At 37.7% G+C, this 18,546-nt stretch overlaps 1 protein-coding gene across 3 annotated transcripts in view; it reads right to left on the bottom strand.

The window, feature by feature from the left end:
• NUP205 (nucleoporin 205) overlaps nt 1-18,546 on the bottom strand; it is a 94,816-nt gene that overhangs the window by 14,823 nt on the left and 61,447 nt on the right. For all 3 annotated transcript variants that reach the window (XM_024249885.3, XM_024249884.3, XM_054559869.2), the window contains 11 exons: nt 18,401-18,472; nt 17,876-18,033; nt 17,440-17,520; nt 16,516-16,707; nt 15,406-15,673; nt 15,208-15,306; nt 12,181-12,329; nt 9,877-10,068; nt 8,870-8,991; nt 7,119-7,257; nt 4,786-4,912 (listed from right to left, as the gene is read on the bottom strand). In XM_024249885.3, coding sequence (XP_024105653.2) covers nt 4,786-4,912; nt 7,119-7,257; nt 8,870-8,991; nt 9,877-10,068; nt 12,181-12,329; nt 15,208-15,306; nt 15,406-15,673; nt 16,516-16,707; nt 17,440-17,520; nt 17,876-18,033; nt 18,401-18,472 — 1,599 coding nt within the window. The remainder of the gene's footprint in view (nt 1-4,785; nt 4,913-7,118; nt 7,258-8,869; nt 8,992-9,876; nt 10,069-12,180; nt 12,330-15,207; nt 15,307-15,405; nt 15,674-16,515; nt 16,708-17,439; nt 17,521-17,875; nt 18,034-18,400; nt 18,473-18,546) is intronic.

The following is an 18,546-nucleotide window of genomic DNA, read 5'->3' as shown; positions in this document are numbered from 1 at the left end:
AAAATGTAGAATGCTTTAAAACATATTATAATAAACAAAAACATTAAAAACTAGGAAGAGAGGTTCTAATATTTTATATTCTTTATGTGCATGAACAGATATGCTTGCCATAAAAAAGTTTTGAGAACTATGATTTTACAAAGACTGTAAGTACCTGTTATTTATTAATAACAGCACCGGTACATGTGCATTCAAAGCCAATCGAAAATGCAGAGTGAAATGATCTTAAAAGGCATTTTTAGTTTTCAAGAAAAATCTAATTTTTTTATAATGATAAAAGTAATTTTCTAAATTACTTTCTCATAAAGGAGTTTTTAGAATATGAAACAGTAAGAATAAAATGCATTTCTTTTTAACACCTCTAAATATACATAATTTGCTTTTTCTTTTCCCCTAGGCAAAGTACAATTTACAAAGAAAACAAAAACATTTCCATTCAACTTCTTAGTTTGGACCCGTTACAAAATTCCTAAATCGAAATGACCCACCTCTAATAGTGCCATAGCCTCTCCTGATTTCTAATGAGCCTGCAAGTGACCGTAACATATCATTCTCCGCATCAGTTTGTTTCCTTGTTCCATCACTAATCATGCTGAGGAATACACACCTAAACCTATCCTGGCCACTCAAACTTCCTATGTGTTTTCAGATTCCTTTAACTCACTTCGTACTCACTTCCAAGCATAGACTCCATAGCACATAACCAAGAACCTGATCCTTCTCTCCTCATGACAAGTCCTCCTCTTTTTAGATTAGCTCAGCCCTCAACACAAACTGACAGAAAATCCTATCATCTGGTACATTCAGGCTCGTCATACCTCCACCTGTTCCTCACCACTTCCCAAGAGCCTATCCCGTCCCACCTTCAGCTCCTCTGAGAGTCTCCTCCCAGAATCGCTTTCCCTTCTAACATACTAAAATCTACCCTGCCACAGAAGAGTTTTCCTATTTGAAAATAGGCTAAAGTCTTTCTTGTACTCCAAAACAAAACAAAACAAAACAAAACAAAAACTTGGTTAGTATCAAGTTTTGAAAGTTTTTCTTCAGTTGCTGCTTGTATTCATAATTCTTATGCCCTCCTTTCCTATCTGAACTCCTTGAAACCTTGATTTTGCACCTAACAATATCATGAAACTAAGACTTTTTCCTCTTTGTCCTCAAACTTGCTGAACTCTGCACCAGGTATTGCTGTTCCAAAGTTCACTTTCCCCTGAATGTCAACTGCTGCCTCAATTTAAAAGGATTTCCAATTCTCAGGTTCTGTAAGATCTTTCTGCTAAATGCCATCTAACTATTCTATGTATATCAGTCACTCTCAACTCCAAAATACTTTTCAGAATATCTGTGAGCCAGCTGGACATGGTGGCTCACATCTGCACTTTGGGAGGCTGAGGTGGGAGGACTGCTTGAGTCCAGGAGTTTGAAACCAGCATGGACAACATAGTGAGGCCTCGTCTTTATTTGAAAAAATAAAATTAAAAAATACATATATCTGTGAGTCACAGAAACAAAATAAATCTGCTGATAAGATTTGTGGAGGTACAACATACACCGTAGTGGGCTAGGCAGCATGGGGGATACAAAGTTACAAACAGAACTGCAATCTAATGGGAGCATTCAAGACAAACGTGCATAAATTATAGCAAATTATAGGATAATACAGGGCTGCACTGTACACAACAGGGTTGATAGGAGTATAACTTGTTTAAAAGTGTTTTCAAAAGTTTGGGAGGATATTTGGTATTATTTTTAACAAAAATGTTAAGCACCTATATTTCTGATAAAGTACTGCCAGGAATTTATCAAGTCTATCAGTTCAAATGGACAAAAATGGGGCCGGGTTCAGTGGCTCATGCCTGTAATCCCAACACTTTGGAGAGCTGAGATGGGATGATTGCTTGAGGCCAGGAGTTCAAGACCAGCCTGGGCAACATAGTGAGACCTTGTCTCAACAACAACAAAAAATTAAAAATTAAAAAAGTAATAAAAATAAAAACAAATGTACAAAAATGTTTATGAATGCATATGTAAATACATAGCTAGAGATAAATAGATAAGTACACACACACATATACACACACAGTTATTAAATGCCATACTGTTTAAAATTTTAAGAAGCTTGGAAACAGTCAACATGTCATAGAATCTGATTAAAAAACAAAGGACTAGCTAGGCATGGTGGTGTGTGCTGTATTCTCAGCTACTTGGGAGGCTGAGACAGGAGGATCATTTGAGCTCAGCTCTGGAGTTCCAGCTATGATCATGCCACTGCACTCCAGCCTGGGTGACAGAGTAAGACCCAGTCTCTAAAACAAACAAATAGGCCAGGCATGGTGGCTCATGCCTGTAATCGCAGCACTTTGGGAGACTGAGGTAGGAGGAATGCTTGAGGCCAGGAGTTTGAGAATGCCTGGGCAACATAGCAAGACCCTGTCTCTACAAAAAATAAAAAATTAGCTTGGTATGACAGCATGTGCCTGTAGTCCTGCTTACTTGAGAAGCTGAGGTGAGAGGATCACTTGAGCCAGATAGGTCGAGGCTGCAGAGAGCCACAATTGCAGCTTTGCACTCCAGCCTGGGTGACAAGAATGAGACCCTGTCCCCCCAAAAATAAAAACAAAAACAAACAAACAAATAAAACAAGAGTCTGGTTAACTATCTCACAACTGGAAAACCAGGCGGTCAATTAAAAAGAATGGGCAGGAGCTATATGTGCTGATGAGAAAAAATCTCATGGAGACACTGCAATTTACAGAAGTACATTGAGAGTAATTAGTTAAGTCCTGGAAAAAAATCAAAGGAAAAACCATTAGGAGTTCCACCCCACAACACTACAGGACCTTAGTAGAGGCAAGAAGGGTGGCCTGCCTTGGGATCATCTTAGGACACTGGAATGAACTGGTGAACGAAGCACACCACAGGCTGGGTGGAATAGATCCTGGGATCTCCTTGGAAGAAGCACAGGCTCCAAGTAACTCAGCCGGCACTGTACTTAGCCCTGGCCAACTCTCAACTTCACTCAACCCAGAGGGCTCAGCCACCAAGACAGCCCAGACAAAAAAAAATATTGGGGATTATAGGGTGGATTCAGAGGTTACCTCAGACATCTCCAAAGCAACATAAAAATGGAGGTAGTGTAGCCTAGTAGTTACATATATAGATTCAAAACACCTACTGCCTGGGAAACTCTATACTATCCAGTGTTATCTGTGTGACTTTGGACAGGTTAACCTCCCTGTGCCTCAGCCTCCTCAGCTGTAAAATGTGGATAATGACAGTTCTACCTCATAAGACTGCTGTGTCTTCCAATCAGTTAACATGTCAAGTATTTAAAACAGTACCTGGCACATACATGCTTAATAAATGCCAGCTACTATCATTTATATTACATATTTGAAGCAAAAGAAAATCATAATCGGCTGTCCTGTCATTAAAGAACAAAGACAACCTTTAGACATTCTTAAACATTAGAGAATTTCGGGAATAAAAGACAGCATGCTTTTTCTTGAGGGAAGGAACCTCAGTACAAATTAAAAATACCAAGAGATAAATCAAAAGAAAGAACTCGTGAATGGTGACACCATGGTGGGGAACACAACTGGTGTTTTGCAGTGAATCCATGTAAATATACAACTAAAACTAAGTAGCTGAGGATATTATGGTTGCATAATAGATGTAAATGTTACAAAACCTGACAAGGTTAAAATGATATAAGCAAACATCATCTGAGGGTGGAAGAGGAAGTGTAGAAGAAGTCATCATTTCATCTTTCCCATCAGGGAGTTAACTGATTCTAAAATTTACATGTAGTAAAGAAATTGTAAGGGGGGAAAGTAACCAAAGTATCTTAATAATGTTTCATAATGTTTTTTTCCTTACTCACAGTGATCTTTTAAAAGGTGACATACTCTAGTAGTAAAGAAACATTTGTCTGGAATTTGGCAATTCCTTTCATTTCTCTTCAATTAGATTTTTGTCTGTGTTCATGTAAAATTCACATGTATCCCTATGTAACAAACCTGAATGTTGGGCACATGCACCCTAGAGCTTAAAGTATAATAAAAAAATAAATTCATGTAAAATTAAATATTTGTTTTTTAAAACAGCATGTAAAAGGTCATCCTATTGTCATTAGTTGCCTCTGTATGTCTCTGTTGCTTTCTTTCTCTCTCTCCCCCTCCCTCTCTCATATGTACGTACACATAAAGCAATGTTTGAAAATTTATCAAATGTCAACATTTGGTAATTTCTAGGTGGTGAGATTTTGAGTGCTAGTTATCGCCTTTTGAATATTTTTATAATGAGCCTATATCTTAAAAAAAAAAAAACAAACAGAGATGGAGTCTTGTTCTGTTGCCCAGACTGGAGTGCAGTGGCATAATCTTGGCTCACTGCAGTCTCAACCTTCCCAACTCAAGTAACCCTCCTACCGCAACCTCCCAAGTAGCCAGGACCACAGGTGAATGTCCCAACACCCAGCTAATTTTTAAAATTTTTTTGTAGAGACAGGGTATCTCTATGTTACCCAGGCTGGTCTTGAACCCTTGGCCTCAAGCAATCCTCCTGCCTCAGCCTTCCAAAGTGATGAGATCACAGGCATGAGCCACCACACCCAGCCAAGCGTGTATCATTTTATAAACATAAACTTATTACATAAATAAAGGCTCTGTTAGCAGTACCAATTTCAAATAAGTCATATATAGCTGCAAAGTAACAAACTCATTCTATTAATTTATGTCAGTCTTTAAAGAATTATTAAAAATCCTTTCAACATAATCAACTCACCAGGAAGTGCTGCTTTACTTATAATTCCTGTCAGCAGAGCCAATTCCTGCAAAGACCCAGCACTAACATCCTGACAGCGCAGAATTGCTTGTATGGTATCAGAATGTGAAATAAGAAACTGCAATACCTAAGCCATTGAAAAGGAAGAGGAACAGAAAAAACAGAGGTAGAAGTAGAAAATTATATATAAATGCATAATTCATTTTATAAATAATGTTGAAGGAAGTAACCTTCAACATTACAATAATACTCAATAATACAATACTCAACCTCACAATAAGTGAGGATGAGTAACAGATAAGCAATTGTTTTCTGCACTTACATATTTATTTCTTCAGGAAGTAAACATTTAAAATTCACAAGACTAAAGGATTATTTTAAAGCTTATAAATTAATACATTTGGAGACTACTGTAGAAGAATATAACTCAGAACTACTGTATGAAAACTATTATCTGACCCCTGTTTTCTTTACTGTTTGGCCAAATGAACTAGAGTAAGAATTTAATATAAGTGGGTATAAAAATGACTAGTGAATTCAAGAAGCTGTTCTATGAAAGGGTAACTAGCATGACATGGGGAAATCACATAAAAGCTTTTGTCTAATTCTTTTTTTAAAAAAATTCATTTTTATTATAATAGAGATAGAGATAGGAGCCAGGCATGGTGGCTCACGCCTGTAATCCCAGCACTTTGGGAGGCCGAGGTGGGTAGATCACTTGAGGTCAGGAGTTTAAGACCAGCCTGGCTAACATGGCGAAATGCCATCTCTATTAAAAATACAAAAATTAGCCAGGTGTAGTGGTGCACACCTGTAATTCCAGCTGCTCAGGAGGCTAAGGCACTTGAATCACTTGAACCTGGGAGGTGGAGGTTGCAATGAGCTGGAATCGTGCCACTGCACTCCAGCCTGGGTGACGAAGCGAGACTCTGTCTCAAAAAAAATTTAAAAAAAAAGAGAGACAGAGAGAGAGATAGGGTCTTCCTATGTTGCCCAGGCTGGGCTCAAACTCCTGGCTAAAGTGATCCTCCCACCTTGGCTTCCCCAAGTGCTGAGATGACAGGCATGGGCCACCACACCTGGCCATAACTCTCCTTTTGATGCGGTTAAAAAAAGGAGATATAAATCCTGACCTCCCAACTCTACCTTTCCACTTTGGCATTTTATAGTGTACACTCATGGAGTCCTCTTTCAGTATTTTCACTTAGGAATATCTCAACTAGCTTACAAACTTTTTAAAGGCAGACTATATGCCAAAACAAGCCAAGGATGTGAATCACTCAGAATTGTGATCATTTTTGTTGTTTAATAAAGATTCCTAGCCTGAGCTTATAATGGCTGGTCACAGAACTCAGTCATCTGTGCTTCTCTAAGAGGCTCCTCAGGTGATTCTGCTTCAGTCAATACAAGATTGGTGTTAGGGAACCAGCGTCTTATATCATAATGTCACACTTCTACTAAAAAATCTTAATCTCAATCTCGGAGAAGACAGCCAAAGTCTCAGAGTTTTAAAAAGTACTAACTTGAAGACCACATAGGACTAAAAGAAGTAGGATGTCAACCCAGATTGCTATGGTATAAAATAAGGTGCCACTTTAGAACAGCAGCATCTACCTTGGTGAGATGGCCTAAGGCCTGATGGTAGAGAAAATAGAAAAAATTACCAGAAATCAAAGTGTTTTAGGACACAGTTCCAAAATACAATAAAGCAATACAAAGTTGTAGATTCATAATGAAAAGCCTAATTAATCAGTGAAAGGCTAAATTACATATAATATTAATTTTTAAAAAAATATGTGTTGGAATGTTAGTGTTTCACTGAAAAGCAATCAAAATAAAACTAATTTCTAGTGTTTAAAAAAATTTTGACAGCAAAATCACTCATTTAAATTATTTCATTCTCTATCATATACAAATGCAGTATTATCATCTATCAGTCTCCCAAAGTGCTGGGATTACAGGCGTGAGCCACCATGCCCAGCCTGCAAGGCCTAGCATAGCCCTCTCTCAATAGATACCTGGTTAAATTACATTTTAGAAGCCAGCTTACTCCTATCACAATAACTGCTTTCTTTTATAGAAGAACATATTTCAATCTCTTGTTTTCTGTCTCGTGATTCTATTAATTAGCTACAGTGTTTCATTCAAACAACAGTATAAAAATGGACCAGTGTAGTTAAGAACAAAGTACAGGGGCCTATTTTCTCTACCCTGCTCTGCCACAAACATTAGGACTAACGTAAATTCACTTAAGTGTTCTATGTGTAAGGTTTCTGTACTTGTAAAATGAGGATTTTGCTCTAGACAATATCTAAACAAAGGGTTCACCTTACCTGTCCTGCTGCCTGCAAGTGCTGGGCCATACTAGATGTGAGGATGACCTGGCACAGCTGGAGAGCTGGGAGGAGAATCTGGCGGTAGCGATCCACTGGGGTAGGGATGAACATTGGAGGGTCTCTCATGCCAAACATGCTTGATTTATTTCAACCAAACAAGGAGAAAACATTCCAAGAATTAAGGTATACTCTCGGCAATTCCTTAACATTGATATGGCAAATAAATCAGAGCCGGCTGATTAAGATGTGAAGCTACTAGTGAGTACTCTGCATCCCATATATACATCCGCGGTCCAAAGAAAGATGTGCCTTCCTAAACTCATAGCTTAGTTAGTAAAAACAGTTATTTGAATTCTGAAAAATCTTATCAAGGAAAACCTATGTAATTTGACAAGATAATGCTTGAAACTTCCAAAACACTTTTATTCTTCTCTAAATGCTTCCTTGGGCCATATAGGCTGTAAGTAAGAAACAGACTTAAAAAGCTACTTTCCCTAAAATTCTCTCTCCTCTACCCAAGCCAAAAATCCACTATGCTGCCTATTGTATAGGGTGAGTACCACTTACCCAAAATGCTTGGTACCAGCAGTGTTGCAGATTTTTTTGAATTTTGAAATATTTGCATTATACATACTTACTGGTTGAGCATCCCTAATCTGAAAATCCAAAATCCAAATTGCTCCAATGGGCACCTTTGAGCGTCATATTGGCACTCAGAAAGTTTGGGATTTAGGAGCACTGCAGATTTCAGATTTTCAGATTAGAGAAGCTCAATCTGTATAAAAATAAAACAAGATTTAAGAGTTAAAATGAGGCTGTAAAATCACTTAACCTTTAAGAGTAGGTCTCAGAACATCATATTAATAAGCTAATATTTATTGTAAATGTTTATATTTAAATTTTTAGACCAAAAAAATGGCTGCCTATTGAGGGGGAATGAAAGCAGAATATGAAAATAAGAGAGAGGCTTTGCACAGACAAGTGATAATAGCATGCCTGAACTAAAGAGTATTTAACTCAACCCACTTTACCTAAGGTGAAAGTAGTAACTCTCATGTTTGAAACTTTAGACCGCAATACAAAAATAAATGTTTTTCCCTGGAGGTAAAATAGTTCTGTAGTTAAGCCTTAAAAATTCAAACATTCAAGTTGCTAATAGATCCTTTTAAAACAATTACTAAACTCAAACTAAGTATTATTTACTTCTAGGAAGGTATGCTGTCTGCCTAACAATGCTGTAGTCATGTAAACAAAAAAGAAAATCAAATCAAATTTTCCACATTCAAATTGAATGTGAAACTAAGAAATCAGCTGAAAAGCTTGAAACTTGAAAACAATTCCATTTGAAGCTTTTGAATTAGCAAGCAGTAAGCAAAATATTGAAATCAGAAAAAATATATATATAATCTGAAATTCTATTCAAATCATCCGGAACAGGAAATCCATAACAAATTATAATTTTACTACAACTCTTTAAAAGATAGTGTAACTGCAAACAAGTATTTCAATTGAACAAAATAATAACATTGGGCAAGTACACACTTACTAAATTCTCTCCCACCCCTACCTACTTTTTCCCTAGTAGCAACTTCCATTTATTAGTAAATGACAGGGGCACAGTATGACCACAAAAACCCACACCAAGATGAAAGAGAATTGCTAAGCGGCAAAATTATGTTTGGAATTTTTTTTTCCCTTAATAATCCTTTACTGGGAGTTTAACCAAATTAATCTATATAGACACTTACCTCTGTGGGTCCGTTTCTGGGCGCATGTCATAGACTTGGCATTGAGCTAGTCTCACAATCACCCCTGATCTTAGCAGCTCTAATGCACCCTGCTGTATCTTTGCCACTCTTGTGAGAAATGCCTGAGGAGTTACAAAAGAAAAATCATCAGTGCTGAAATCATGTCCAAGGGCCTCAGAGAAAAGTGCAACACTCTCATGGCAAATTTCTCATCCTTAGTTATCACTGAAAAGAAATCTGGGCTAGTGACAGGTTACATTATACCACTTTCTTCCTAGGATTTTCATGAGGACTCAGTGTTCAACATATCTAAAGTGCCCACAGACAGTAGCTTGCATGATTCAAGTATTCGTTTACAGTGTGGGTCCTGTTATTATCATGTGGGCCCACGGAGGGCAAGGAATTTTGTCTGTTTTGCTAACAGCTGTGTCTCTAGTACCTAGTGCCATGTCTGCCGTTTTGCAGGTATTTAATAAATACCTGTTAAATAAATGAAGGAGGAAAAAGGAGTAAATGAAGAATCTAAAACTTCAGTGCTTCTATTATTGTAACATTTGTGATCCTTTTAACCAGGAGGAAAAAGAAATTAAAACAGATTTGCAGGCAAAGAAACGATGAATTATATACTATCTTGAAAATGCTGTGTTTAGAATAGAACTAGCATATCTGCATGGAAATTTTCAATAGGCAACTACTATAGTCTAAATTGTATTGTGAGAGGACAATTTTGCTCTGTCCTTATGGAGCACTGGTTGTCATACTGCCATCATAAGCAACCTGAGTGAGTGAGGGAAGCAGCAGTCCCATTATCTAGCTATCCCTTTGAGGACCATTTCACCCATCTTTTGCACACTAGGAAGATTCCAAAGTTTAAAACTCCTTTAAAAAAGGATTCCAGCTTATGATAGAAATATTCAAAATGTATGCCACATTAATTTTCTTTAAAACATCTATAGCCAAGAGAAAATGACTTCTTGATCTAACATCAAATGTCTAGAAAGCCTTACCATTTTAGATTCATAAGTATAAAGTGCTTTTAAAAGGGGAGGCTGTGGCGTGAGTAAGCTCTGCAAAGTACGGTCATCTTCTACCAAGCTGTCTACGAGGACCTTCAAGTAGCCACTGTTAGAAAGATACAAAAGCCACTGCTGCTGTTTATCCACAGAGACAATTCTATCAAGTAGAGCCAGGGCCAGCATCTGAAGGAAGAATAAATTAAAGTCCAAAACATGTAGATGCTACCAAAATCAACAACAGTAACTGACTTTATCTGACATCAGATATGAAATATGAAGAATTTTTTTCATAAAGAGAATGTTACTTGCAATAAAATTTCCTTTTTTTTTTTTTGAGAAGTTAAAAACTATGGATCCAGAACCTCAATTTATCAATAAAGGAAAGCTCTCAGGTAAAGATGTATTTCCAAAACAAAACCTAACACGTTAAAATAGTAGCATTAGATATATTTTAGTAGACTCTAACATTGCTTGTTAGAGAAAAGAAATTTTTTTAACAGCTGTTTTTTCTCACTGTGAAGTTTTATAATGCTCATTACAGAAAACACAGAAAAGTAATAACTAGGCTGGGCTTAGTGGCTCACCCCTGTAATCCCAACACTTTGGGAGGCAGAGGCAGGTGGAGCACTTGAGGTCAGGAGTCTGAGACAAGCCTGGCCATTAAAAAAATTAGGCCGGGCGCGGTGGCTCACTGCCTGTAATCCCAGCACTTTGGGAGGCCGAGGCGGGTGGATCACGAGGTCAGGAGTTCAAGAACAACCTGGCCAAGATGGTGAAACTCCATCTCTACTAAAAATACAAAAAAAATTAGCTGGGCGTGGTGGTGGGCACCTGTAATCTGAGCTACTCGGAAGGCTGAGGCAAAGAATTGCTTGAACCCAGGAGGCAGAGGTTGCAGTGAGCCGAGATCGCGCCACTGCATTCCAGCCTGGGCGACAGAGCAAGACTCTGCCTAAAAAAAAGAAAAGAAAAGAAAAGAAAAGAAAAGAAAAAAAAAGTAATAACTATACAATCTGATAAATACAGTTCATCCATTTTGGTCTGTCTCCTACCAGTATTTTTTCTATGCAATACAGTTCATCCATTTTGGTCTGTCTCCTACCAGTATTTTTTCTATGCATACAAATATTTTTAAATTTCTAAAACATAACTAAAAGGTGGCCGGGCGTGGTGGCTCACGCTTGTAATCCCAGCACTTGGGGAGGCTGAGGCGGGCGGATCACGAGGTCAGGAGATCGAGACCATCCTGGCTAACACAGTGAAACCCCATCTCTACTAAAAATACAAAAAATTAGCCAGGCATAGTGGTGGGCGCCTACAGTCCCAGCTACTCAGGAGGCTGAGGCAGGAGACTGGCGTGAACCCGGGAGGTGGAGCTTGCGGTGAGCTGAGATCGCGCCACTGCACTCCAGCCTGGGCGACTGAGAGAGACTCCTTCTCAAAAACAAACAAACAAACAAAAAAAGTAACTAAAAGGTTATCACAGTTTATTTTTAAAAATCCTATTTCCTATGGTCTTCAAAAACATGATTTAATTGCTATATAACTTTGCTACATAATTTTCCATTAAGAAGAAGTTATCTTCTCACCGCATCATTACCAGTGTGCTACCATACTGTATAAGAAATATAAATGCAAATTCTCCACAAAGCAATTACGCAAAGATATATTCAGTACAAGGCAATTTATTCAGCATTCTCTTAACCAAAGATCTTTATTAAGCAGCGTTTCTGTTGTTTCTACCAGTCAACCTCAAAATTAGCAAGAAGATAATTCTGAAAGGCAATTCTGAATTAAGATTCTAACATAACATATGAATAAATAAAATAGAAGTCACAAATTATAGCAAATAAGAAAATACACTACATAATAAAAAATAATTCTTAACATGTAACATACATTATTAAAAGTTGAATCAATTTATTTTATTTTATTTTTTGCAGCAGGGTCTCACTCTGTAGCCCAGGCTGGAGTGCAGTGCCTCAATCACAGCTCACCGCAAGCAACCTCTGCCTCCTGGGCTCATGCAATTCTCCCACCTCAGCCTCCCAAGTAACTGGGACTACAGTTACATGCCACCATGGCTGGCTAATTTTTTGTATTTTTGGTAGAGATGGGGTTTCACCATGTTGCCCAGGCTAGTCTCAAACTCCTACTCTCAAGAAATCCGCCCATCTCAGGCTTCCAAAGCACTGAGATTACAGGCATGAGGTACCACACCCAGCCGTCAATCAGTTTATACCTTAATAAGTCAAAATACTTATTCAATTACAATACTAAATAAGGTTGCTTTACCCTTCCAATCTCATGACCATCACAAGCATCTCGACAGACCACTTCCATGAGGGCGGCGCCATAACTTTCAATAATGGCTATGTTTTCTCGCTGTAATTTGCTAAATACATCTTCAGGGGCTGTCAGCCTTTCCCACATGGTTTTCTTGGCTAAAAGGATTAAAACAGAAAAAAACACTCCAGTAGAAATCAGTGTAACAACTGAGTAATTATACCTCACATGCTAGGTATGAGCTGAGAGAAGGAAAAAAAAAAAATCCTTCCATCACTGCTTGTACACAAAGGCCCACTGACCGGTGGGTCCAAGCAGGTTAACTCTAATAACACAATGCACCTATTTCATGCATAGTTCATAACACTAAGATAATAATTGTACCACGAAAAGGATAAACCATTCTTAAAGAGATCAAAATGAATTACAAGACTCCATGAGAACCAACGTCCTGTATTTATCCTGCTAATCAATCTTTTTTCTTCTTCTTTTTTTTTTTTTTTTTTTTTTTTGAGACAGAGCCTTGCTCTGTTGCCAGGCTGGAGTGCAGTGGCACTATCTCGGCTCACTGCAGCCTCCGCCTCCCGGGTTCAAGCGATTCTCCTGCCTCAGCCTCCCGAGTAGCTGGGACTACAGGTGCACACCACCACGCCCAGCTAATTTTTGTATTTTTAGTAGAGATGGGGTTTCATCATGTTGGCCAGGATGGTCTCGATCTCCTGACATCGTGATCCGCCTGCCTTGGCCTCCCAAAGTGCTGCGATTACAGGTGTGAGCCACTGTGCCCAGCCACTAATCAATCTTTTATCTTTTATTGAGATCTTTTAAAATTGCCAGGCATGGTGGCTCACACCTATAATCCTAGCACTTTGGGAGGCCAAGGCGGGTGGATCACTTGAGGACAGGAGTTCAAAACCAGCCTGGCCAACATGGTGAAACCCCGTCTTTACTAAAAACACAAAAGATTAGCGCGGGATGGTGGTGCACACCTATAATCCCAGTTACTGGGGAGGCTGAGGCAGGAGAATCACTTGAACCCAGGAGGCAGAGGTTGCAGTGAGCTGAGATCACGCCACTGCACTCCAGCTTGGGCTACAGAGTGAAGCTCTGTCTCAAAAAGAAAAGAAAAGAAAAGAAAATTTAGCTAGAAAGGATCAGGTACAATGTAGACAAAAATCTGCCTCCAAAAAAATCAGATATTTTTATTCTATTTTTTAGTTGAAATACTTATTAAAAATAAAAGCACACCCATTATAAAGGTAATTTAAATATACAATGATTAGGAACAGTATGATCATACATTTTATGTAAGACCCATAAACATACTCTTATGTAAGACTCTAAAAATTTTCACAAGTACATTAAATAAAGCAATAACTTGTATTTGAAACTAATCTCATTTTTTCCAACTACTACATAGCAGCAGTTTTTAAATTGGCATCTTGATGACTTCTTATAAAAAGCCTATTGTAGAGCCCCACCTAGTGGTTAAGTGGTGACTTGGCCAATTCAACTAAATGGAATGTTAAAAAAAACACACAAAAGAAAAATGTGGGAGGTGCTGAGAGTGGAGAAATTCCATTACTATCTCTTTTCTTAAAAGAAGCTTGTGTTTGCTTAAAAAACTTCTCTAAACTATTCTGTTATTTTTCCTCACCTTACAAATATTCTCATGCATTATTTATGTGGGTGCTACATGCCTATCAATCTACCATTTGGCTATTATTACCTTGTAGGGTACTATGTATGGCATAAAATACAACCACCATAAGGATCATGAGATCAATTGAACCTTATGTACACAGTGGTTTTTAACAGTCTATACAAAATAACACTCACAAAGGTGAAGAGCCCAAAGAAAGTCCATTATCAGAAGGTGCTCTGACAACTTCTTAACAAATGGCAGAATAACTCTGAATGACTTGATTGAACATCAAATGTCTATAAAGTATATAAAGCATTATATACTGATCTGTCAAACACTTAATAACATTTTCATGTCTTAAGATTAGTTTCAATTAAAAATGCTAACTATATTTTAGAAAGCAACATTTAGCAATATTTTAAATGTGTCTAACTTTTGACCAAGAAATTCCACTTCTTGGAATTTATCCAAAGAAAACCTCACTCGTACAAAAAGATACATATATACTATTGATGAGTTTATACTGGAGAAGGTCATTCGTTTGAATCTTTTTAAAATAAAAGTACATACTTTTACACATGGCAATTCCGCCATTAAGCAGCATCCTTTTTGAGAAATATAGGCATACAAAAAAAGTTGATGTAGCATTTTTGTAATAAAAATTTAGAAACAATTGAAATGCCTGTAAATAAGGAAAATGGCAAAAAAGCGTTTCATCCATATGAATAACAAAGACTTTTGTGTTTCTTTTTGAGACAGAGTTTCGCTCTTGTTGCCCTGGCTGGAGTGCAGTGGCACAATCTGGGCAACCTCTGCCTCCTGGGTTCAAGCGATTCTCCTGCGTCAGCCTCCCGAGTAGCTGGGATTACAGATGCCTGCCACCATGGCAGCTAATTTTTTTATTTTTAGTAGAGGTGGGGTTTCACCATATTGGCCAAGCTGGTCTTGAACTCCTGACCTCAGGTGATCCACCGCCCTCGGCCTCCCAAAGTGCTAGGATTACAGGCGTGAGCCACCATGCCAGGCCAAGATATTTTAAAAGAATCAACTAGATAAGTACTCTGATGTAGCACAAAGGAAAGAAAGACATTGGACCATTCTATGTAGAGCATACTGTTCAGTCGGACTTGAGGCAAGTGAGGGAGTTACAGAAGTATATAAAGCTGAAGTATTATTTGAAGGTTTTCTTAAAAGTAGTACTCATGTACTACTTCATAATTCTTAAAAACTAAACATTCTTCCTCAACTTTTGAGTAAATGCTTTAAAAATTACACTAACACTCATTTTTTACAGTTGTAATTAGTCAAAAGATGGAGAAGTGATTTTTTTTTTTCAATTTAAAGTAACCATCTCCCAATCCAGAAAAGATTAGGAATTGATCTCATTCTACCTGCTTCTAAGGTGTCTGGTTCATCAGGTCTCTGGGCAATCTGTAAGTAATAAAGCAGAGAGCCATACAAGTGAGTCCTCACTCGTTGGAATCCACCACCTAGGGAGATTAGGAAGATGTCAAATGAAAATCTTTTCTCAATTAAAGTTAAAACAAATACAAAAGATAGAATTTATAGAAAATTTAGATGAAAAAAACCTGTCTTCAAAATGAAGTCTAACAGTTTCTTCAATATGATGTAAAGTGAAGAATCTCCAATAGAAGCAAAACCCACTAATGGGTTCTCTTCTGGAGGAGGTGAGGTGAAGCAACTATCAAGCATAAAAGCGTAATGGGCCTCTGCTGGTCCCAAGACTGATGTTTGCTTCTGTTCGGTGAGGACGGCCTGGCTTAGGTGAGCAGTTAGTGTGAACACTGCCCCGGCGACCACAGGCATTAACTCTTGCGCTGCTTCATCATCCAGTATCTTAAAGGACAAGGGCAAATTATAGTGAGAATCCTGCTTTCAGCTATAATCATTAACAAGTTTCATAGCATTTTTTTTTTTTTTTTTTTTTTTTTTGAAGACAGGCTCTCGCTCTGTCACCCAGGCTGGAGTGCAGTAGCATAATCTCAGCTCACTTCAGCCTTGACCTCCTGGGCTCAGGCGGTCTTCCCACCTCAGCCTCCTGCAACTGTGACTACAGGTGCACACCATCATGCTCGTAGAGACGGAATCTCACTATGTTGCCCAGATTGGTCTCAAACTCCTGGGCTCAAGCGATCCTCCCACCTTGGCCTCTCAAAGTTCTGGGATTGCAGGTATGAATCACTGCACACAGCCCATTAAAGAGTTTTATATACACTTAGCTTGTCAACTATGGTAACAATATAAGAATGGAATACAGAAATTAGTCAAAAAAAAAAAAAAAAAAAGAAAGAAAGGAATCTAACATATACAGAGAAATTTAAATATGATGTTAGGTAATGGGTGTTCTTAACCAGAAGGGATTCCTATCAGAATTCTCTAGGGAGGTTTTCTTTTTGAAATTCACATAAATGGTCTCACCACTACATTCAGTAGGTCTGGGGTGGGCTCTGTCCATGTGAATTTTTACAAAGCTTTCAAGATAATTCAGACACACACTCTGGTTGAGAGCCACTACTGTACACAATTAATCCCTTTCTCAAGGAAAGTCTTAACGTTGGTATTGCACAATTCTATTTTACTCCCAATCGAAAATGGAAAACAATTAGGGTGCCAAAATATATTCGTTTAAATGATACATATTTGTTCAGCAGTATAAAGTAATTTAGGAAGTATGTCACCTTATCATGCACATCTTGTAAAATATCACGAATAATCAGTTGTCGATCCTCTGCCTGAATGAGGTCCTGGGGACAAGCTGTCAGTATAATTTCTACCAGTTGCCTCCACGATTCCAGAGCATGACGTTTTGCATGAAGACACTGCAGCAATTTATTTCTTCCTACCACATACTGAAGTACAGTGCTTATTTCCTAAAGCCACAGGAATTGAATCACAAGGTTAAACAGGCAAATAAGATCAGTTATCTGTCAGTTACTCAGAAAATATTTATTTGGAAACCTACTACATGCATGCCAGGAAGCAGGTATCTTTTCATATTATTTCAGTAGCAAGGGCTATAAAAAATATTAACATATAAGGTGTCTATGTGTGGGTATATGTGCATGAAAGGTAGGGGACAGAGGTGGCATAGATAAATATGTATTTTTTGACACCATCTTCTTTCTCCTTGTACCTATCTACTTACACTTGCTTACTCTAGAGCACTAGAATTATCTAAACTCCAAGTTCAATGGCATGTTTCCCTGACATCTCTTTTATTTCTTTGCGTCTTGCTTTGGCCTGGCCAGCTGTTATCTCCATTCATGTGTTTCTTCCCATCTGACCTCCTACCTGTAACTTTCCACTTGTGATGACAAATGACCCTCCTCTCTCACTGATGGGGACCAAGTGAGGTCTAATACAAAATATGGTCAGGTTGCAAATCCTTAACTAGCCTAGCAGAAAAGGTGTTATTTATTTCAGCATACCAGATAGTTCAGTTTATAAAAGTTATAAAATCAAAAGTGAAAGAATCCCTAAATGTTTAATTTTTAGGCAGCTTAATAATTAGCAAACTACATGTCAATATGCTATTTTAGTCTTTTCACCAGCAACCTAAGTAGTTAAAAGGTTGAAACGAACACATACTCAATAGAGCTTACCTCCATGAGTAGAGGTCTCTGTCCTATGGCTGCCATACCCTGAAGGGCATTTACTTCAGCTACAAGAACCCTATGAAGAAGCTGGATAATTAGGAAAAGAAAGAAAAATAAGACATTTCAGACACCGGTAGAACAATAACACCTAGCAATTACCATAAACTGCCCTAAAGGGAAAGGTGTCAGATACCTTTATATATAATCTAACAAGAGCACTGTCCAATTTCCAGACCAAACTATTAAGTATCCCTTTTCAAGAAGTTAGTGTGATATATTAAGTTTTATTTCAGGGATATTTTACAAAAACCACAGTCCTTCCTATAAACTACTAAACCAATGTCTCTATCAGAAAGAAAACCTGTATGGTTCTATTTGTTTCTGATGACTTAAGGTCTGAGCCACTTGACACTGCAGATATGTACTTTAAAGCAACCCTCACCTTGACATTGCAGACTGTCTGTCCCCGTAAATTCTTGTGTTCACAGTTAGCAATAACTTGTTCAATCTGGGCCCGATCAAAAAAATCCAACTGCAAAGGCTCAGGGATCTCCTGACTGAAGTCAATCGAGTCAAGAATATTTAGAATTTTTCGACGTACTAGAAATAATAAAAAGTAATTTGATTTTACTTGGGACATTGAAAAGAAGGGCAAACCATCATATTCAGTTGATTTTCAAAGACAGTGCTATTTTCAGAAAGAGCATAAAATAGCCAAGAAGCTGAAAACTGTATTGGAATCTAAATTTGGTTTTATTTCTGATACATCCATTAACAAAAATATTTTCTTTCCTGTTGTATAATCCTATTATAAAAAAAAATTTTCAGGTGGCAAATAATCCTTTACATAACTTTTCTATACCAGTTCAGAGTTTGCAGGCACAGGCATAACAATCCCTTGAAGTTTGTTTTTTTTTTTTAATATATGTCTATAAAATAAATTTATTACAAATTCAAAAGGCATTACCTTTTGTAGCAGTGTCAAAGTGAAGGAACCCAGAAACAGACCTGTTTTCATCTTCTATTCCTCCTTCACCATCTGTTGGAACATCAATAATATTGAATCAGAAAAAGAAGAACATACTCTTAAAACTACATTTATTTGGAAATAAC

Source organism: Pongo abelii, chromosome 6 (genome assembly GCF_028885655.2).
Source record: "Pongo abelii isolate AG06213 chromosome 6, NHGRI_mPonAbe1-v2.0_pri, whole genome shotgun sequence".
Classification (NCBI taxonomy): Eukaryota; Metazoa; Chordata; class Mammalia; order Primates; family Hominidae; genus Pongo; species Pongo abelii.
This window is presented reverse-complemented; position numbering and strand designations above follow the sequence as displayed.